The sequence below is a fragment of the Mauremys reevesii genome, unplaced genomic scaffold, assembly GCF_016161935.1.
Source record: "Mauremys reevesii isolate NIE-2019 unplaced genomic scaffold, ASM1616193v1 Contig54, whole genome shotgun sequence".
In the NCBI taxonomy this organism is placed as follows: domain Eukaryota; kingdom Metazoa; phylum Chordata; order Testudines; family Geoemydidae; genus Mauremys; species Mauremys reevesii.
Window position 1 is genome coordinate 150,928 of NW_024100867.1, and position 23,287 is coordinate 174,214.

Sequence of the window (23,287 nt, forward strand, 5' to 3'; positions counted from 1 at the left end):
TCAAATGTTGATAACCGTTCAGCTGAATGCGTGTACTCCTTCTGTGTGCTGCCCTCACTCTGCATAGATAGCTGGCACAGCAAACCCCAAGAGAACCCCCAATGACCACAGAATCAGATAACGTACGAAGGCACCCAGCCAGGTTTATTGGCAAATGAAGCACAGTAATAGTTTCCAGTAGACTACAGGATTTACTACAAATATGTGCCCCCTGACAATGGACTAAGCTCACTCATTGCTGGGATTTTCCAGTGCCCCCTAAGCTGGACAAAGACAGCCCCTCTGGGATACATTTTTATACACAATTACAAACAAGTTATACCTCACTCCTGACGTATCAGGGTGCCACCCTTTGACATATCAAGGTGCCGCCCATTTCCTTGTACAGGGTCTTCAATCATGACATCCCTATGTGTCATGCTGTCATCCTGACTTTATCCTTAGGATGGGTCAGTATGTTCTTGTTATCTATGGGGAGTTTTCTGGAGTCGAGGTGTTCTGGTACCGCCTTTCTGGAATGTGCCTGTGTGAGTGTCTGTGCCTAGCAATATCAGCCCTATGCTTGCCTGATTCTATGAGCAGGGCCTGCCTGTTGCTCACAACCTGACTTTGCTTTATATTACCCATTTCCAAAACAACCTTTCACAGGCTCAGACAAGAAACCAAAAAATGACCAGCCTCACAGCAGCATGACAAAGTAATTGTAGATGGCCGGCCAGGGGAATAATCCCTAGTGCCCCTACCAGAGAACCATACTGGTACAATATATATTGTAACATCAGGGGTATTGGAAGGAATGAGGCTAAACCACATTACCTAAAATCAAAAAATCTCTTAACATAGCAGTGCCTGTTTACCCTGGAGCAGAGACGGGCACACCAGTAACCATAAGAACACTTTGTTTCAGTTTCCCATTCCTTCGGCCTCTCTCTCTCGCCACAACCCCCTGCAGCCCAGGCACGGGGGGAGAAGAAGCCCATTGCAAATTAATTAATAATAGAGATTAAATTGCTGCATATGCAAAGGACATCGGCCCAATGCCATACAATTCAAGCATAGCCCACAGCTGTTAGTGTCAATGTGGGGCTATTTTATAAAATTGCCAGGGGGCTGATTAGATTTTAAACCTGAAATTTAACAAACTAGATTAGCTAATTTGAAATGCGTTTAGCCAATGAGCGTTTGCAAACTAATTTTAATGCTACATTCTTTTCAGGTCAGCTTTTACCTTGAACAGTATTTCTCAGATCAGGACATGTGGGGCTCTTAACTGATCAACAGTTTATTAATTCCCCCAGAACCATATATGTTAATACACTAGGCATTTACCGAACACTAAGAACACATGCAGTCTTGGAATTGGTTAACATAGACCAGCACTGGGGTGCAGAAACTATACCAGAAAACAATGCAAATCACACAAATTTCTTATTACATATGTTGTGACAGGCCATCAAGGTTTACATATACTTATAATCCTTAGTTATCAGTTCATTATTCCCACTAACATGCTTATAAAAAGAACACAGAGAAATACGATTGGTGGTGGTGTTGTACAACAAATCTCTCAGAAGTTTTTCTTAGTCAGAGGGATTTTATATTTCATTTATTTTAAAAAAGCCTTGTGAAATGCTAATTTCAAAGCAACTGGCCATTCTATATAATGACCATTGTACATAAGAGACTCTAAAGGCATTCTGCACTTCCTGTCATCAGAGGAAAAGCCCATGTGGGTAGAAGCTGTCAGGCTATTTTCTGACAGAAGAAACTATAAATGTGGATTGAGGGAATGATCCTTTATCTCTGACTGTTTGGACTCTTACAAGGAAATCAGATGCAAAAATGAGATCCCTAGAGGCAATCCGGGTACCCTGAAAAGACTTTTAGGACACTGGCAGTTTATTACATCACGACCACAATCTGGATTTACAAACTGTGGCTCACCTGTTAATATATTTTTCCTGCTTTAACTTCTCAGTTCCTCTCATTTCCTTTTCTTAGCCAATAAACTAACATCTAATGCAGGTTCCCCCTGCTCAGTGCACCTGCAAGTATTCAGTTCCTTCCCAAGGCATTAGACCTGCAGGTCTGTAGCAATAACTGAATTTGTCACTTTATCATGTACATTTTATGCTCCAATACTTAAAGAAGAATTTGCTCTGGCAGCTAATGGCATATGCAGAGACTGTTGTCAAGAGCTGGTCAAGAACTTACCACTGGAATGATATCCTGAAGGAAAACGCAGCTTCCACAAAATAGAAACTTTGTGTGAGAATATTTTGATTTTGCATAAATATTTTGATTTTTCATAAGAAAATTCAAAATGATTTTTTTGTTTGTTTTGGGTTTGTTCAGCCCAAATCAGAACTTTTTTGTTGAACTGACCCAAAACATTTCATTATTAGCACATTGTCTTATGGGAGTTATACCTCAGGTCTTCATTCTTCTATGAGCTAGACTCCCTGGAGGTCTACGTCTCCCACAGTGCAGTGTAGATTCTCCTCTAATCAATGCATGTGATGCATCATGGGTGGATTGAGGCTGCATCATGGGAGACCTTGTCAATGCAGGAATCTTGGGCATAGGGGAGAATGGCTGCATACTACAATTGCAGGAGGCAATGCACAACAACAGGAAAATGCAGCTTAATGCAAGATATTTCATTTGGGTTGAGAGGGCTGAAACAAAAAGTTCCTTCATTTCTAAATTGAATTTTTTTTTTAAATTTCTGTTCCATGAAAATTGACACCTCATCTTTTTTGTCAGGCTTTGAAATGAAAACTTTGGACCTAACTGTTAAATGAGGACTCAGGCTCTGTGAGTCACTTTCAAACAACATAGGAACCAGCATGAAAAGCCTTTTCTACTTTTACTTCAGGCTGTGACTGAAGTTATTGTTGTTTTAAATGCTCACGGAAGACTCCACTTGGATCTCTGACAAACTTAACAAAACAACTTTTAGCTACATTATCTTTCTTTTAAGTTTTCTTCGGGTTTTCTTTTAAACATGTCTTTCGGTTTTAAAACTTGTTTTTATTATAATAGTATGTAACCCCTCCTCTCTTTTCTCTCCCAGACACTTGCTATCACTGATATTTGGGGTATTTTCTCTCCACTCTTTGCACGGATCAGGTTCTGGCTTCTTTTTCTTTTTTGGCTCCTGGTATCTCCACTCAAAGAGACTCTGCACTAAGCCCAGTGCACAGGGTGACTGTCCTTTGATAAAGCCATGATAATACTTCAATCTGTAAAGAAGTGTAAAGCCCAGTATACAAGGGACAATAGAGTAAATAAAATAAGCCTCAACAAATGAATGACACCAAAAATAACACTATAACAGAAAGGTGAACGGTATTGTTCACAGGAAAATAGTATCTGGGGAAGGAAGAGGTTGAGATTATCTAATAATTAAGAAACATTATTAACCCAATTTCCTGCACTCAAAGTTCACAAACTCCTCTAATCCCAGCTCCCAACCAGCACATTCCCAAGGTGGTTGGTGCTCCTGAGGTCACATGTCCTGAGATGGAGTGTTGCAGCTCTATGGTGGTGGCTGATAAAACAAAAGTCGCCTTTTAATTCATGCCTTGGTAGGGCAGGCTCCTCTCCTGACTCCGTCCATGTTCACTAGAATCCCTTGGGATCTTGGCTGGCTCTTGGTAACCTGTGCTGGGTAAGATCTCTCTCTCTCTCTCTCTCTCTCTCTCTCTCTCCTCTCTGGATGCTGGTCACTGCAGTGCTGGAGCTGCCATATTCTTGAAGCCACAGTCTCAGAGTAATACAAACTCCTTTTCGGGGTAGTGGGAATTTAGCAGGGGCTCCCTGATCTGCGCTGTCTCTCTCCCAGCTTCCAATTGTAAACCCTCTCTCTCTGTCAGGCTGCCCTTTTCCCTGTAAACTTGCTGTTGGGGGATGTGCAGCCCTGGCTTGTCACTGGACTGATGGACAGACTGTCCGGGTCACCCCGTGCAGAAGCCTCTCAAACTAGGCCCACCCAGGGCTCCTTGTTTCTTCTGTTCTTAGTCCTGACTCCAGGCATGCTGAGCACAGGGTCCAAGAGCACTGGTAGCCATTTTAGCTGCAGTCGCTTTTGATAGGGCCCCCTAGAGGCTCAGACTGGAGCTTCAGGAGCTGGAAAACCCCATAAGAGGCTTACGAGCACAGTGACCAATAGTTTCAAATTAATTTAAGGGAGGAGATTTGTGGTCATGATGGGGAGTAGCCAGGCCAAACATGAGCAGTGCTCCGGGATCACACATGCATGGACATTTATCTCTCTCACACACACACACACACACACACACACATGAAGTACAGGAGGATCTCTCTCACTGAGGACTGTGGGATTGTTTAGGATGGAGGTTGAGAGTGAGTGTGCTTTGCTGTTGTCTGTGTTTTGGGGGGGAAATTCTGTGTGTGTCATTATTTTTTGGTAGTTCTGGGTTTATGTCAGGAATCCTTTTGTCTTAGCAGGCTTTTGTGCACCCTCTGGACTGGGATGGCCGGTTGAGGGCCCAGGGGGACAATGACTGCAGTTTGTTGCAGAGTGTGAGGGTTTAATGTGTGGCTACGGGGTTTGGATTTTGCCTCCAAACTCTGCCTCTGTGGAGGAGCATGTTCTAGCTGTGGGGAAGGTCACTGGGTTTAAGAATATGATGTATTGTCTCCCACATGAGCAAGGCTGTGTTGTTTGTTGCTACACATAGCCTCTTTGAGCAGGTGGTTGTGGAGGGGAAGGGGATTAGGGTGTTTATATCCCTGTTGTGCCCCTCTCAACATCTTCTATTACAGTTGCTCTTTCTAATGTCCCTCCATTTTTAGGAAATGAGCAGCTGGCCAGAGACCTGATGAGTTATGGTACGATCACTAGCTCTATTAGGAGGATTCCATTTGGCTGTAAAGCCCAGAAGTTCAGCATGTCTTCTCCTTTCATCAGCAGCTCTATATGATATTAAGCTGTGCTTCCAAAGTATTTAAAGTGTCCATGAAGTATCGGATTGGAGAGTGACACAACATCATGTTTGTTGCTACTGAGGACGTGGCCTGTTTTCGTTGTGGGAGTCTGACACATTAAGTCAATCAGTGCCCCTGGTGACCCTGTGCCTAGGAATGTGGGGGGTTCTGAGAGTAAAGCACAGGGTGGGGTGGCTGTCGCAGAGACTGAGCGCCACCAGGCTCAAGATATCTCTGGGAATGTTGGTTATTGAGGGGAGGGGGTTAGTGACCCCTTCCCCCCCCAGGGGAGATTGTATTACTGGTTCTGTGGCTCCTGATTCAGTGGACTCGCAGCCTGATCCTGTCTGAGAAATGGAGGCTGAGCCTATTGCTGTGGTTTCCATGGCTTTGGCTGTGGATTCTGGCTTGTTGGCAAAACTCTGGGATAAAAAAAACAGCCACTGAAGGCCCCAGTGGATTAGTTTAGTCAGTGCAGTCAGGGAGCACATACCTGTGGGTGCTGCTGAGGGTGAGTCTTTGGTTGGAGGCATGGGGAATTCTTAGGTATTAGTTTTGCCCCTCGGTCCCAGCAGCCCACTCCCTCTGGTCTCTCTGAGGTTCCCCCTCCTCGAGGTCATTAGTGACTCTGAGTCTCAGAGTGTGGGATGAAAAACTCATGGATTCTTTGGGACCTGAACTCCCTGAAGGGGGGATACACCCCGGAGGCTATGACAGGTTTCTGGATAAGACTAAGGGGAAACGTGCTGTAGAAGTGGCAGATTGGTTTCCTGAACTTCATCTGTTTTTGTTATCTGACTGCTCAGTATGCTATGAGATGTGTCTGTGTGTGTGAATTTGACATACAGAAGCGATATAGACTGAATAAAGTGATGACCAAAGCACGTCTCTCTTTGACCAATTGAAATATTGCGGATTAGCGGATATAGGAACACTTGGTAGGGGTTTTTTGTTTGTTTGTTGTTTTTTTTGCAGGGGGCAGGATCCTGTTTCTATCTTTTTCTTTATTTTTTCTGGTCTGAAGGATAATATTGCATGTGGCTCTCTGAATGTCAGTGTGCACAGGGACTATAAAAACATAGGTCTTTTTTTGAGTTTCTGTCCCAGAAAAAGATAAATATTTTGTTTTTGCAAGAGATACACACAAATGCAGGCAACCAGACTGACAGGCTTCCTGATTGCAGAGGGGAGGTTTTCTGAGTTGTGCTTCCATTGCAAACGCAGGGGTTGCCATTCTCTTTCAAGACAAGGCAAAGCCGAATTCGGTGATCTCTCTCTGATTAACACACGCACACGGGAAGGAGAAGTGCAGGGGACCTATCTCTCATACACCGCCTCCCATTGTACTGATTGTCAGTTACTCTCTAAATAGTTGTCCCTGAAGACTTGATCTATCCTTAAAACAGTCAAAATTTTACCACTGCTTTGGCCCAACTGCCTTTCTGTCATGACAGGGAGCTCACTCAAATCTGAGTGAGTGGCACTGTGACCTCATGCACCAGGTCGCAACACCCAGATCCGGGACCTAGCCAGCCCTGCAGGACTGAAGCTGCAGGAGCTGCTGCTGTGGGTTAAATGCATGGTGAACTCTACCCACTCCCCAGGGCCAGGACATGATTCCCCTCCACCACCCTCAGGTCAGGGCCTCCCATTCAACCCTTTGACACATTCTGTCAGGTTGCAGTGCTCAGAACTTAGGATTTATATAACAAATACTTAAGTGCTGTATTTAGCAAGTATTACGTTAACATGTATATTCTATATCATGGGTTAAAAATATTTCATAAGCCAGACATTTTGCACTAAAGCTACTTATTATGTCGTGACAGGCCATCAAGGTTTACAAATGGGTCCTGAGACAAAAAGGTTGAAAACCACTCTTTTAGCTCAGCCATGGCTCCCAGGGCTTCTAGACTCCTGGCTCCCCATCAGCCCTAGCGGATTCATGGTGAGCCATGAATCTAGAAGCCTTGAGAACCTAGAAGCCCTGGGGACAGTGACTGAGCCAGGAGCCGTAGAGGTAGGGAGCCAGGACTTCCAGAGGTTCCAGCTGTGCAGTGGCGAGCCAGAAACCGATCCCTATCTCGAGCTGGTGTTCTCAGGGCTTCCAGGTGCTCAGCTGGTGACTTCCACCAGCTTATCAGCAAACACAGACTTCTTGCATATCATTTTTATTTAATTTAAATAATTTACATACAGATTATAGTTTATGCTTTAACACATGATGTTATAATTTCTTATTTAATTTTAAATATTTTTAAAAGCAAAATAGATTTAATTTAAATGAAAAATCCAATTTAAATTAATCTGACAAATAAAAAACATCAGACAATGTCTGTGATTCTTTTATTAAAAGAAACATCTGTTTTTCTGCACCCTGCTTACATTCAATATCAGGTGTGAGGCATGAGCCAAAGCAGAACATGACCGTAGGTGTATTTCTGCAGGAATTGCTTGTTTATGTAACCACTTTCAAGTAAAGACTAAAAACAAAGATTTAAGTTTGTGTGACAGGGATTTTTTTAGTTTACAATAGAAACAAATGTGCATGAGGAGGTCTTTCACCAAATCTTCAACTGGAAACCAAACACTTCAGCCAGTGAGCTACCAAATTTGGCCCTTTTATAGAACCTCTTCCACAATTTACCCATGAACAGGCTCTGTGCATCTCCCTGTTGAGCACCAAATGCAGTATTGATTTGGTAAACAGATGTTCCATGTGTTTGTTCCTGTGGAAGAAATAAACTCCACTCTCAGGTTGGAAATCAGAGACCGCTTTATTCAGGACATGCAATTGCAAGGGAAGAACACAGCTGACAGAGAGTATCTCTGCCTCAGTTTCTTCAAAGTACAAGCAATATCACACAAGCATTTATACATTTTAGTGGCATGCGCTAATTAAAAACATCTGCAGTTTGTTTGTTATGTCCTGCTCATTCCTGTATTTTCTCACTTCTCTTCTGAAAACATCACTATCTCAAAGCTGGGTCACACTGACTCTACTGTTTCTTACTTGCTTCTGACATGAGCCCTGCTTCTACAGGTCTCACAATATTTGGCTAAGACTTGCATGACAGTTGCTCTGTTTCTTACAACTGAGAGGCCTATATTTAAATTCTTTAACCCTGTTTCCACATTCCCCCCTTTTGTGCTTGTCTTTAGCACAACCAACGTTCTTAAACCTCCAGTTACATCATGCCTTGTGTTTCTGTTTCTAGCATAAAAGGATCAGGACTAGCCCTATACATCTTAGCTAGATATAATGATAATGCGTGATTATTATAAACATGAAAGGCATTTTTGTTATTACACTTATCACAACAACAACACATTCCTAGACTAAACAAAAACAATACAAGCATTAATGTCCCCATTGTAATAATATGCTGGGGTAGTTTCACTGCCTTAATTAGATAGCACATCACTTCATAATTAGTACACAAAGTAAACACTCTATAGGCTATATGGAAAGCATGATTTTCAATTTGATATATATTCTGAAGCACATGGATTTGACCTTGTAAATCAGAATTTTTTTGAACATCTGGTAGGAGTAAACACAAATTCTGAAATCGGTCAGGTATTAAAGTGGTAGGGCTTTGTCTACAGGCCAATAAATAATGTAATTTCCTGTGGTCATGGTGAGATTAAAATGCATATCTAGCAAAGTGGTGGCCTTAATATATACGCAGGTATCATTAGCTTGGAACAGTAACTATCTTATCAGGGTAGTTCCTTGTCCCATACCTTTCCAACAAACTCTGTTAAACATTGTGACAACTTCCCTTGTTTCAGTTTCCTTACACACTAAATCTGCGAGGGTTCCAAGGACCAAATACCCACTGATTCCCTATTCCAATCCAAATATCACGTGTTATTCCAGGAGCACTAACAACAAATCGGCTAGGCATTACCAGGTGGTCTAATCTCCCAGATATCACGGTGAATTATCCAATATCACATGCCTCCTCCCCACGGACCCGGCAGGATTCGGAATATGGGAGCCGACACCCCTCCTATCAGCCTGTATGCTTGGAAGGAGCACTACAAGTACTTGCACATACATCCTGAAAATCTCCAAGTATATCTCCATGTCACAAATCAGATGGCACTCCTGAAGCACTGTAAGGGCACTAGGCCATGTCTGATGCTTGAGATCACTCCGAATGGCCATCAGCTGATCATTCAGGAAATTCTGAATCTCCAAACATGCTAGATCCCACTGCAATTCCCTTTTTGCCTCAGTGATTTTACTACCATCTCTGTCAACAGCTCCTGGGTCATTGAACTAAGGGCAGAAATAACATGTAATTCACCAACTCCAGCTTGCACCTGGGTCAGCTGTGCTCCAGTAATAAGACGAGTGGCCTTTTCTAGTTGCTCTAATTTCTCATCATGTTGTTGGCCCTTAAGAATATTCCAAATTGCTGCTGCACTATTTGCACCATCCCACAAGTGTCCAGCTAAATCTCTTTTCTTTCTAGAGGAGACCCATGTCCTTTGCTCTGCTAGCCAAATAGCAGCCCCCTTTGAGCAATTTGGATACATGAAAGTGATTTGAAAGCTGGATAGGGGCAGGGTAAATTTTACAGTCCCTAATGGGGCACTAATTATTGTTATTTGATGTCTTAGTACATCTGTCTTGGGGATAGCATTATACCACAACTATTATTTAAATATTCTCAGGTAGTTTAGAGAGGCATTAACATTAATAGCATAGGAAGGGATATACTGTAATATGATACAGGTTAAATTATTAGTTACTGGGATCATTTCAGTACAAATAAAATTTCCAATAGCAGAACACACTCTCTGAGTATGAGTCTGATTATTTACTAATTGGGTAACCAAAATAATAAGGACCCCTTCCCCTGATATAATGGCCATTCCAGGGGTCTGTAGTATATCAACCCCATTTTCAAACCTTAATTTCAAATTCTTGAAGCTCATTTGTAGTGATGTCATATACTTTTATCTCCTCTGACCAGTCTTTTCCACTCAATTGTTCGCTTATTCTGAACCTTAAAAATATTTTTTTCAAACAATATTTAAATAAATCACTAAAGTGTGAAGGCCTTGGCCATTGGGTTTTATCAGATATATGGCATTGTCTGTATTTGGATGTATTACAGGGGTAATAGTGTAATGGAGGACATGGCAAGGGCAGTGGCAACAAGGTGCCTTTGGTATTTGTCATTTAAAATTCACTTAAGGAGGGCAATACATGCTGAAGGTACTTATCCAAAAACACAGGGCGCAGCCTGTAGAATAAACCTCAGAATCCAATCAATACCACATTACCAAACATGCGTCCCACAAGTTTCTTCCTGCCAGTGTATAATTCTTTGTTTCTTCACCAGGGTCAGTTCTTAATGTCTTTTGTAGTCAGGAATTCCTGGACTTTGGCAATTTCAGAGGAGCAAGTATTTTCTTCTTCTTTCCGGAAGCAATCATGGCTCAGCATCATACAGGGAAGAGGTTACAAGCACGTCACCCTAGAGTGCTTTGGTTTCTGTACCAAATACTGAATCCAGGTTAGCTCTGTCAATGGACAAGGGAGAGGTTACCAGCACATCACCTTGTCCTTTTCTCCTGCTGTCAAGAAGGAGGAAAAGAAATACCAAAAGGAGGGACAGGCTGATCAGCAGTCGGAGGGTCATCTTGAGGTGGAGGGGCCTTTTTGCAGTAAAAAGCATGGCTCCTTGGCACTTCACAGCAATGTTGGTAGTTGGCAAAACTTGATAAGGGCCTTTCCAGCATGGAGTCAGAGCGGTCTTTCGTTGATGGACCTTACGTAGACTCAGTCTCCTGGTTTCAATGAATGGCAAGGCAGCTAGGGTCTTTGGGTAGGGCTTCTTTTACCTGTGAGTAAAATGCCTGGCACTGTTTTTCAGATTTTACAGCTGCTTGGGCACATTCCCCTCCCCTCCTCCCCTTTTCTTGGTTGTCAGCCAAGTCTTAGCTGGGAGGAGTGTCCTTGAATGGGGCCAGTGTCTTATCTTTGGACTGAGCTTCTCCCTTTCTTGGCTTCTTTTAACCTACAAAGAAAACTTCCACTCTTCACTCATACACCTTTTCCCAACAATGAACACATACACATTGCCATTATACAGTATTTTAGTCTTATTATTCAATGTGTGCCACAAACACCCTTCCAGTAAAATAACTTTATTACAGAGCTTTGGAGCAACAAGCCAGGACAAGCACACCCACTTTTGAGGAGTCCACTTGGTACAATCTCTGGTGTCTTCCTTCCCTCCCCAGCCCTCTGGCTAGAAATCTGAGGTAGCCAGAAGGATCCCCTGTGCAATATGGGGAATGGGTTAATCTTTCATGTCCTTGCTTCCAAAGTCTGTTTGTGTATAAATTTTAACAACATATTTTTCAATTCAAAGATCTGGCCAATGAAGTTTATTTTTCTTACTTTAGCAAATGTATTAGACTTCAGTATATCACATTTTCCTGATATTATCAAAAAACTTTGTATTTCAAGTTGAATAAAACAAGTATCTGCATTTTGATTTAACCCTTCTATTTGATTTTGAACTAGACTGTCCTATGAAAATATTAAACACAAGAATTCTGGCCACAGGACAAAACACAGAACAGAGTTCCCATTGTGCCAGTAAATGCATGGAATGTTGATTGCTTTTCAGCTGGCATCAGTTTTCTCTGATTTTCTGAAAGACAAAAAGAACATAGATGGGATAGCGCAGAAGGGGTAGACCTGAGACACTCTTTTCCTACTTCAAGGATGTGTTCAATTGCGAGGCCCAAAACAACATACCTGAGAACACTTATTCCCTACCACTTTTAAAAACTCTCACACATTAATCTGGAACAATGCATGTCATGTACCCTATGTATCTCGTCAACTTTATAACCAAGTGTAGACGGGTCGGACTCACCCCTGCAGCGCCTCCTGCTGGTGATTCCGGGAATTAGCTCGTTTTCCAGCACTGGAGCACCCTCTGCAGACCGGTGATCCGCCTGTCTTCTGGCCTTCCATGTCCCTCCCTGGACCCGGTGCCCTTTTAACCTTTAACTGAGTTTCCCCTTCCCAGGGGAACCCCCACCCTACTATCCCCACTTCGCCTCAGTAGTGGCTACTGCCAGTCATTGTCTAGCCCCACGCCCTGGGGCAGACTGCAGTATCAGCCAACTCATCACTGGCAAAGGGGTTTGGACCTGCTGCCTTGGCCTACCCCTGGGCTGCCCTCTGCAACCCCCAGTACCTGTTGGCCCACTGCTAGGCCGCAGCCTGGGGCTTTCCAGGCTAGAGCTCTCCAGCGCCTCAGCCTTTCCCCAGCCCTGCTTCACTCAGGTACCTAGTCTCTAGCTCCCTGCAGCTAGGCCCTTCTCTCTCTGAAGGCACAGAGAGACTGTCTGGGCTTCTGGCTTCCCTGGCCTTTTATCGGGGCCAGCTGTGGCCTGAATGGGGGTGTGGCCCAGCTGCAGCCACTTCCCCATTCAGCCCAGCTTTTAAGCTGCTCTCTCGAGCCTTTGCCCCTTCCCAGGGGAGTTTTTAACCCCTTCAGGGCCGGAGCAGGGGTCCACCCTGCTACACAAAGACTTTTAATTTTTCATAACCCAAGCTTCACCCCAGATATACAGTGCCTTTCCTTCAAACCTGAGTAACATGAAGTTTAATAAAATTATTTATTAATGAATTGTAGTAGTGGTAAAATGCCTTAGCTGAGATCAGCGCCTCACTGTGCTAGGCACTGGACATATTATGGAAGGTGCCCCCAGGTGGAGCTGTTACATGTGTCCAAGTTCTTTTTGTTTAGGATATAAGCAAGTTTCAGTCTTGGGGAAACATTCAGTGTTTAGGTTATTCAGGGTTTTGTGTAAAGGCAGCTTTGGGAGAGAGGGAGCTTAGTGAGCAGCAGGAGAGTTACAGGTACACTTAGAGTGCACCCAGACTCCTTGTCACTGATTTCTCCTCTGATCTGCAAAGTCCTAGACACTTACTATTGCTCGACAGAGGGGTAAGACCGAAGTCAGAATTGGAGACTGGCTTCAGAAGAAGGAGCACAATACATATAGACAGTCTCTGCCCTGAAGATCCTACAGTCTAAATTAAATGGCAAAACTCTTCATTAACACAGAGTTAAGGTTGCCTAGTTGCTTGGCAGAGCTGGGATTGTGATATGAGGGGATTTAAGTCTGAGTCCCTTTGTGCATTATCAAAGGAAAGAGATGTATGTGTACCTTGAGGTTCCATCATTTCAGTACAAAACTGAGTAGGTCGTGTCAGTAGCAGGGCACTGGGATCTTCTTGACACATGGGTATTGTCAGTAGTGAAGTGGGGAATATGAGTGCAGTCTGTAGATTGAATGATGGGTATGGGGAAGGTATAAGGTTGGGGGGTATCCTGTATGCATGTGTAAACTTTACAAGTGTGGTATTCTGGCAGAAGCGGAGGTGCAGTGTTTCAGTGTAAGGCAAGTGCAGGTAGAGCCTCTGCATCATGATGAAAAGGAAGAATGCAACTATGTGTGTTATGGGTGTATTGAGCCATTGGTCAAAGAGGGCAGAGTTAAGGTTGCGGGGGCATTTACCATAACTCTGCGTTTCTTGTTTTCAGAAGTTTGAGTTTTGCCGAACTCAAGTGTTCTGGAAGGGCACAAGCTATCACCAGGCAGCCTTAACTCTGTATTATCTAAGTTACTTGCTACTTAAATTACTAGTTTTTTAAACAGAGAAATGTTTGATAGGAGTTAGTCGTCATTTAGACAGTTGTGGTTGTCACTTAGGTTTGCAGCTGCTATGCTGTTGTGGCTAGGTAATAGTCAAAGGACCTAGCTTTTATATGGTGCTTTTCCTCAGTAGCACTCAAAGATCTTGACATCATTTATCCCCATTTCACAGATGGGAAATCGAGGCGCAGGGAGGTGAAATGACTAACCCAAGCTCACTCAGCGCCAGTGGCAGAGCTAGGAATAGTCCCAGTCCAATGGTCTTTCTACTAGGATGCATGGTTGCTTTGTGATCCCTCAGTGCTCCCCTGCCTCCCATACATTTTGTAATAGTGGAAAAGGGATAGTGGTTTGTAATAACCGAATTTCCCAAATCTGAACTTTAGAGTCCAACAATTGGGAGTTATCATATACTTCTAAGCTTAATTACCAGCCTAGCCATTACTTTGCTGCCACCACCCAATAATGTACGTGTATTGGGACACAGTCCTTCCCCAAAATCCTTGGGGATCCCAAGAGCCCCAAATCCATGGAGTTCTTACACCTAGGAGAAATAAACCATTTCCCCCCCCCCACCTTTTCTTTCCCTCTCTCCCTTCCCCCTCTCAGCCTTAACCAGCGAGAGAGAGAAAAAGAAACCCAAGAAATCAGATTATAAAAAGAAAGCTTTTAATAAGAAAAAAAGAAATAGAAAGACATAGAAATAATCACTATATCAAGATGACAAATATAGGGTCCGTAAACTTATGAGCAATGAATAATTAGCCTTACCCAGAAATATCAAGTAAAATATCTTAGCATTACACACGTGCAAATACCAAACAAATATAAAAGCCTATATTGTTTTTCCTATACTCACACGTTAGAAACCGAAGACTAACAAGTCTGGAAATAAAAGGATTTCCTCAGAACCTTAAGCCACCCAGCCAGGAGAGGGAGAGAGACGAAAAAAATACACACGACAAAAAGGTTTCCCTCCACCCGGAGTCAAAACATTCTGCCTCCTGATTGGTGCTCTTTACAGGTTTCACTTTACAGGTGAAATGTTAACCCTTCACAATCTGTTTATGACATGGTTGTACTTTGAAAGTTTACAATGAGCAGCTGCTAACAGGGCCAGTGAGAGAAATCTCTTCCATGCTTTATGTCCCAAAACCTTGACAATTTTATTACATGGTTGTTACATAACTTTTAGCACATGAGAGAAGACTGGTGTATCTCTCTCCTCCACCCTCTATACAAACATTCCCTGCAACATGTAGCCCCTGAACCAATATTTCCAGCTCCTGGTCTCCTTCCCATCCCATTAATCCAGTGTTTCCAAACTTGAACATCTCAAGAACTCCTTTCACTAAAATGTCAAGTCTCTCAAACCCCCTCCTAAAAATGAATGTTTGCAGGGATTTTCTCCCTTACCTGAGCATAAATTATAAAAGTAATGACATGCCCCAGGCCCTTTAAATTGCCACCAGAGCCCCACTGCTGGAGCCCTGGGGTAGGGCTGTAGGGCTCTGGGGGCTATTTAAAAAGTCCGGGGGTCCCGCTGCTTCTACTGCCCTGGCCCTTTAAATAGCCGTCAGAGCCACGCTACTACTTCAGGGCTCCAGCAGCTATTTAAAGGGCTGGGGCAGTAGAAGCAGGGGAGCCCCAACCCTTTAAATAGCCCCCAGAGTCCTGGGATGGGGGGGGCTCCAGCTGCCTCTGCCGCCCTGGTTCTTTAAATAGTCGCCAAAGCCCCTCCGCTTCCCCAGGGCTCCCGCAGCTATTTAAAGGACCGGGGTGGTAAAGACAGGGAGCCCTGGCCCTTTAAATAGCCCCCTGAGCCCGGGCTGCTGATGCTACCCTGGGGGGGAGAAACCTGCGGGGTCTGAGGGGGGCAGTCTGGGGCAGGACATGGGTTGGGGTCAGGTGGGTGGGGGGGTGGAGACGGGCACATGGGGCTTGTACTGTACTCACCAGGTGGTTCCCTACTGGGTCTTCGGCAGCACTTTGGCAGTGGGACCTTCATTTGAAGGACCTGCTGGCGAAATGCCGCCAAAAACCCGGATTGAGTGGAAAAAAAACCCGCCGCTGAAGTGCCACAGAAGATCCTTGGGAGCTCATCACTGGATATTGCATGTAAAGCAGGCCATGTAAGGTATCATGGGAAAGGTTATGATCTGCTGAAACCCACTGTTCCATCTAAATTTGTACATCACTAATGAATATAAAGTTATGAGAATTGTGTTGTATGGTTGTCACTAAAATATGCTGTGGGTTTGGGAAGTGCCCAGATACTAGTTCTCGGTGTCTTATGAACCGTAACATCCAGTAACATCCAGTGGGGTGAGAAAACTGCTTACTCTAAACACTGCCTAGTGTCTTACAGGTTTAAGATTAAGACTGTGCACTTGTTTTGTTTTCTTTAGTAACTAATTCTGACTTTTTGCCTATCACTTCTAATCACTTAAAATCGACCGTTTGTAATCAATAAATTTAGTTTAATGTTTATCCTTACCAGTGAGTTTGACTGAAGTGCTCGGTAAATCTGCTCAGGTTACAAAGGCTGGTGTATGTGCAATTTCCATTTAATTTCCAATTAATAAACTTTCATTTCTCAAGAAAGGGTCTTGAGCAGTGCAAGATGGTATATTCCTAAGGTACGACTCGTGGACCCTTTCTCTGTGATCATGAGTGGCTGTAGGAGCATTCACGCAACCTACCTGGATATGGGGCTCCACATGCGGTTGTACTGAGTGGTAACAGCACCTGGAGGGGTTTGCTGCTTGCCACCAGTATGGCATTGTGAGAGACAACACAGAATAGAGAGTAAAAGGGACACAGCAGTCCCACAGTCACAGGTTGCACACCGGGGGTGCCGTCACCTTCCCATTGGGCAGAGTAACAATATTTTAAGGCAAATGAGGTGATGAAGGAGGCCATGCAGGTGACAGCTCTGATGGAAGGTGTCTCAAAGCATGTGCAAGATTTAGCAGGTGGGGATGGGATCATATTTGGCTGTGCAGGGGGCTCATTGTGAGGCCTCGAAGGAAGACAAAGGACAGCTATACTTGCAGGTGGTCCTTGAAGTGCACCTGGTCATAGCCAGTCTGCTGCCATGGTTACCCATTCAGCTGGCTGGCAGCTACATCAGGAGCCCAGACTCTGCAGGGGGGTTGCAGAAACCAGCAGAACTTCTGCTTTTATAATCCCTACAGAGACTCTGGAACAGGCCCTGCCACCAGGGTCACACAGTCTCCCTCCTTTCAGGGGCTCTTCCCTCCCCGGACCCTGGGTAACCCCCTGCCATAAGGATCTTTTTCTCTTTGTCTCCCCCACTTTGCTCCCTGGTCTCAGTGGAAGGTGGGTGTGATGCTGCCTGTGCTGGGCCTCCCGGCTGTCTCCGCTCACCATGCCTGATGGTCAGAGCTGGGGACAGAGACAGGAGACGTCTGCATCCTGTAGGGGAACAGCAGAGCCAGTGCTGGGGGCGCGGAGGGGCAGGATCTCCCAGCTCCTCCTGCTCTGAGCCTGGTCCAGCTGCCTGAGGAGGGGGCTCCCCTACAGCCTCCGTGTAGAGATGGGGCTGCTCTGTTTGGGCTGTACCATTGCGGGGCTGATCAGTGGCAAGTCCAGCCTGATTAGTTGAGAGCTGGATAGGTGGGACTTAAAGAGCAACTTTTTACCTTTCTGAATTGTGGTTGGACAATGGAAAGAGTGAGGGGCGGTGCTTAGGAAGGAGTTTTTATTAAATATTTCCTGGCCTCCACAGAGTCTTACCCCAAATCTTATTTCTCATTACTCAGTGACAGAGGTTTGAAGTGTCTAGGCCAGTCTCACTGTTGATTGGTGAAGGGCAAGGGGTGGAGTTTAGACAGAAAGTCCCACCCACTGTTTGTTTCTCACTGGAAGAAGAGGTGGGGCTTGGGAAAGAGTCTGTCGCAGGATTTCTGGCTCATTCGCGATACTGATTGGTCAGACAGAGGGGCTAGTGGATGGGGTCACCTGTCAGAGCAGCCGTGACGAGCCCCATTCATATCATGATCCTCCTTCTCTGCCTTTCTCTCTCTTGCAGCTTGGGGTACTGCGGTATCACATCCGCTGGCTGCAAGGATCTCGCCCCTGTTCTCAGAACCAGCCAGAGGCTGACAGAGCTGAACCTGTGGGGTAAACTGGGAGATGCTGGAGTGCGGCTGCTGTGTAAGGGTCTAAAACATCCAAACTGCAAACTACAGAAACTACAGTAAGTAACAGCCAGATCCCTTTAGACAAACAACAACAAGAATCCAGCACTGCCAACATGAAGACGTCAAAAATCATGAGTTAGACCCCTGAAATCATGACATTTAAAAAAAAAATCCAATTGTGTTTTTTTAGTGTCTCTTGACTTTCTAACTCCCTTCTACTCCTTTGCCAATGTGTGTGAGATGATATCAGATTTAAAAATCAGTCTTCAGTGTATACAAAAATTCATGCCTCTCCCTAGTTGCTCAGATGGAGACTGCATTTAATCTCTCCTCACCCATCATGTAGAGGAATTTCTATCCCTTTCTGATCACTGTCTTGATTGTGTCCCCCCTCCCCACACATTTATTTCCTTGGATAAATCAAGGGCTGGATTGTGAATAGTCTGAGAACCACTGACCTAGTTAATGCCTCATGAGCCACATTCACATTTAGAACCTACACGACTTCTTAGGGTTGATGAGTGTCGTTATACATAGTAAAGAACTTGAAACATATTCATATCAGGGTATAAGTCAGGAGTGGGGAACCTACAGCCTGAGGGCTGAATCCGGCCCCTTGCTCATTTTCATCTGGCCCATGGGCCACACATGATCAGCTCACCCACTGGTGGGGGAGGACACCAATGTTCGGGGCTTTCCCCTGCAGCAGGGCAAGCCAGCACTCGTGGCTCGAGCCCCATGCGGGGGCAGCACGGCTCAGGGCTTCCTGCCCGCAGGGCTGTCGCTGCGAGCACTGGCTCATCCTGCCGCAGGTAGGAAGCCCCAAGCCTGGGCATCCTCCTGTGGGCCTGGAGCCAGGAGCGCCAGCTCGCATCCCTGTAGGGGGGAAGCCCTGAAACTCAGCGCCCCCACCCCCAGGGCTGGAGCTACAAGCGCTGGCTCATCCCACTGTGGGGAGAAGCCCAAAGCCGTCATGCACCCATGGGCAGGTGAGTTGAATGTGTGTGGCCCACCATTTATTTTTTCAGTGGGTCAATGGCTTCTCTTACAAAAATGGTTCCCCACCCCTGGAATAAGCAATAAGATCACACTAAGCTCCTCACAGTCCCTATGTCCTGTCTAGCTCTCAAACCAGCTCACCCCAGCCGGGGGAGGATGACCCCTAACACCCTGGCTGTTCTCCCTCCCTACAGGGCAGCCGCTTGGTCCCCACTCTGCTCTCTGGCCCCCCTGCACTCCCTGGGGCTGTGTGTGCAGGGCGCCTGGGCATCATTCACTGTCAGGGCTGCGAATGGGAGCCAGCCCCAAAACCTTCCCGTAGCCTCCTGTGGTGGTAGCTCTGTCTATGGCTCCTCCTTGCTGCTCTGCAGAGCTTGCCTGAAACACGGAGCAATGCTGACAGGTGGGAGGCAGCTCCCAGCTGCCATCACAGGCATTGCCTCCATGGGTGCTCCAGGACTCAAGCACCCACAGAAAAAAAATAGGTGGTGCTCAGCACCCACCAGCCATTGAGGTTCCTGGCCCTGGGGCTGGCCACCGATCACTTGCCAGGGTGGGCCCCATTGGAGTGGGTGGGGGGAGGAGCATCTACCGGGAGAAATAAAGGCAGTGTCTGTGGCTGCCAGGATGTTGGGGTCATCCTTCCCTGAGCCATGCTGAGCTGAGAGCCCTGCTGCTCCTTCCCCTTTCAAGGGAGGGTGGTGATGTGCAGGGTGCTGTACAGTTATGGGGGGGGGTCTGTAGAGGCATCTCTGGGTGGGGAGAGGGGCGCTGAAGATGCTGTGCCTAGGGGTGCGTAAGGTGTAAATCCGGCCCTGTCAGAGTTCTTAATTTGCATTACAGGCAGCTTCTTTCTTGTTTGATGAATTACTTCCTTACAGAGGCATATACACTGCATATGTTTGCTATTACGTTAGAACAGGGCACAGATAAGTGAAAACAACACATGCTGCATCCCACCAGATTTTCATGAAGTTTAAATACTGAACACATTCTTATATATTGAACATCTCCTTTGAATGATACTAAAATACCAGTCAGCTGGTCTGGCTCCCAGCTGAGAGTTTGTCAGTTCTTAGTTGATGTCTATGGCTTTGGCCAGAGCTGGCCCTTGGTTTATCAGCATCACAACTCTGAACTGAGCACTGGCTCCTGCTCTCCCAAACTGGCTGCAGACAGACAAACCCCATTCATCTGAACTGGCTGTAAAAGTAAATACAAGAGTAAGTGACATGTTCCTGTCTTCCTGCAGCCAGGGTGGAATTTGAGCTCCCACCTGCATTTCAGCATTGTCAGGCCAAATCTGCAGCCCCACAACAGCTGCTAAAAACTCTCCTTCAAGAACAGTGTTACCAGGGGTGAAAGTAACTCACAGGACTTACCGGTAGGGCTGGAGTTCTGAGGGGAGGGGGCTCATCCAGAAGAGGTGGGGCCTCAAGATTTAAAGGCCCTGGGGCACCAGCTGTGGCTGGGAGTTCCAGAGCTTTTAAATCACCCATGGGGTTTCCAGCTGCAGAAGTGGCTGGTGGCCCCTGGGGCGAACTAAAGGGCCCGAGACTCCAGCTGCCGTGGAGCTCTGGGCCCTTTAAATGCCAGCCCCGAGCCCGGCCGCCGGAGCTGCGGACCGGGATTTAAAAGGCTCGAGGCTCCTCGCAGAGCCCTTTAAATCCCCGCCGCTGAAGCCGATGCAGACTGTACCGGCTTACTTTCACCTCTGAGTGTTACTGAAGCTTGTGAGAAGGGGGTGTGAGGAGCACATGAGAGCTGAGATCATGCTGCTTCCATGGAGAGATTCTGTGAGCTGGATTTTGCAGCCCCTGCTACCTGTGAGCACTGAGTGCCCCACAGCGATCAATGGGACTGTCCGTGTCAGTCAGTGCTCCTCACCCTGACCAAGGGCTGCACAATCCAGCCCTTTACATGCAGAAAGGACATTGCCGTCCCTGCCCAGAGCTCACAGGGTGAGTGGGGTGTGTGTTGGGGGGTGCAGAGCAGGCCAGGCTACAGACTGCACCAGCACTTCTCTTCCCCCTCCCCCAAGGGAAAGGCACCTCCTGGCAGAGAGCTCAGCAGGCAGGGGACTGACAGTGACACAGATCCTGTGGGTGCAGCACTGGGCTTCCTAGGGGCTGTGGGCTCAGATGTTGTGTCTGCAGAGAGAGTTAATACGTCCTTTTCCTTCCCTGTTTTTCCTACAGTTTGACGAAAGGGTATTTAAGTGAAGAAACACAGGCAGAGCTGGATGCTGTGAAAGACACAAAACCTGACCTGGTCATAGAGTTACTGGACTGGTGAGCAGGAGCCACTGCACCAATGCAGCTCTGACCTGGCTGCCCTGCCACTAGCTGAGGGAGCAGCTGGGCAGTGGGAGAGAGAACACCTGCCCCTGTTAAAATTAAACCCCGCCAGCCCCAGGGACTCCAGCAGCAAATGTCAACATTCGCGGCACAGGCTGAGTAGAGATTGTTAGGGCTTAGGAGTAGGAGCTGGGTTTGCTCTATTCTCACTGTGCAATGGGGTAGAGGTTTTTAGGGAGGAGTCGGGGGGCAGAATGGAGAAAGGGGATCAGGGCCTAGGGGAGCGAGAGATGGGGGGTTATGAGATGGAGGGGTCTGGTAACCTCCCTTTTTCAGTCTATCAGTGCAGGGGGAGGCTCAAGAACCATCCTTGGGTCCAAAGGGGAACTGTCCTTTCTTACAGTGGTTCATACTATTACGTGTATATTTACAAGGGGGTTGTAATTTTACACAACTCCACAGCTATTAAGTCGGAATTTTTCTGTAGCCATCTCCAACAGAGGTTTGTCCTGGATGTATATTTGTGTCAGTTTTGCTGGAGTTCAATAGAGATCGCGTATCAATAAATAATTCTGCACTTTCAGAATTTCTGCTCAATGTAAAAGAATTTTCCCCTTCTCCAGAGCTGGGGGGAGGGGGGTAAGAGGGAGTCCTCAGGGATGTTTCACAGAGATTTTGTTATGATCCCAGTTTCTTATCCATTCTAGTCAACACTTTCAGAGGCGTGTGCTGGCAAAATGACAGTTTGGCTGGCTATAAGGGGGAGGGGATTGTTTCCCCCCATTCTCTGGATGCTCCTGGCTTTTTCCAAAAAACGGTGAGGGCGACAACAAAGGTCCCGGAATAAAAAGTTGGGAGGGAAGAACAAAAGAGCAGGACAGAGAGATGGTTAAGGACAACATGGCTGATCACCTGGTATTTTCAAAAGCCCTAACAGGCACCCCATGTGCCTAGACAGATGCTGCTGCTCTAGTTAAGCCTGATGCATGATTGAGGAGGGACAAGTGAACACACTCACCTCACAACCACTCCCTTGCTCATAGGGATACAACACGCATGCAGGCCCCATTACACAACAATTAAGATGCCCCCAAACACACATAGTGTGTATTTGTTTGTGGGCTTGACCAAGCAGGAGGAGGACTGGACTTTCCTTAGCTCTGTGTTAAGAAGTGTTAGAAGACTATTGCATTTTGAAAGATGGTTACTCATGTGGTGGACAGGGAATGATGTAATGTGGGAACCTCTTGACCAAATGAGTCCAAATTTGAACCACAAACTCTACCCTGGACCTTCTACTAGCCTAGCAATTTCCAGGCGTAGCTAATTACACAAGTGAATTTTAAAGCACTTTCAAAACAGCTGTTCATGACAACTGCAACAGAAACCACCCCCGTTCTCTCCCCCATAATTGAAAAGTAGCTTCAGGGAGAGTCCTAGGCCTGGTCTACACTATGAATTTATATCAAATTTAGCAGCGTTAAATCACATTAATCCTGCACCCGTCCACACAATGATATAAAGGGCATTTAATATCGATATCTGTAATCCTCCCTGACAAGGGGAGTTGCACTGAAATCGCCATTGCCATTTCAGATTAGGGTTAGTGTGGCCACAATTCAACAGTATTGGCCTCTGGGCGCTATCCCACAGTGCACCATTGTGACTGCTCTGGACAGCAATCTGAACTCGGATGCACTGGCCAGGTAGCTTGGAAAAGCCTCACAAACTTTTGAATTGCATTTCCTGTTTGCCTAGCGTGGAGCGCCGATCAGCACAGGTGACCATGCAGTCCCAGAATCAAAAAAGAGCTCCAGCATGGACTGTAACGGGAGATACTGAATCTGATCTCTGTATGGGGAGATGAATCTGTTCTATCAGAACTCCGTTCCAAAAGACAAAATGTCAAAGCATTTGAAAAAATCTCCAAAGCTATGATAGACAGAGGTCTCAACAGAGACTCAACACAGTGCTGCGTGAAACTTAAGGAGCTGAGACAAGCGTAACAGAAAGCCAAAGAAATGGATGCTCAGGGAGGGAGGGAGCGGGGAGAGAGGACTGTAGCTATCCCACAGTTCCTGCACTCTCCAAAAAACATTTGCATTCTTGGCTGAGCTCCCAAAGCCTGAAGGGTCAAAAACATTGTCACGGGTGGTTCAGGGTATATGT

At 46.0% G+C, this 23,287-nt stretch overlaps 1 protein-coding gene across 1 annotated transcript in view; it reads left to right on the forward strand.

Moving 5' to 3' along the window:
• Positions 1-21,701, forward strand: part of LOC120394388 (NACHT, LRR and PYD domains-containing protein 12-like) — a 128,245-nt gene extending 106,544 nt beyond the window's left edge. Inside the window, exons 8-9 of the mRNA XM_039518626.1 lie at positions 17,711-17,878; positions 21,020-21,701. Of these exons, the coding sequence (XP_039374560.1) occupies positions 17,711-17,878; positions 21,020-21,116 (265 nt within the window). The 3' untranslated portion in view covers positions 21,117-21,701. The remainder of the gene's footprint in view (positions 1-17,710; positions 17,879-21,019) is intronic.
• Positions 21,702-23,287: the final 1,586 nt, after the last annotated feature.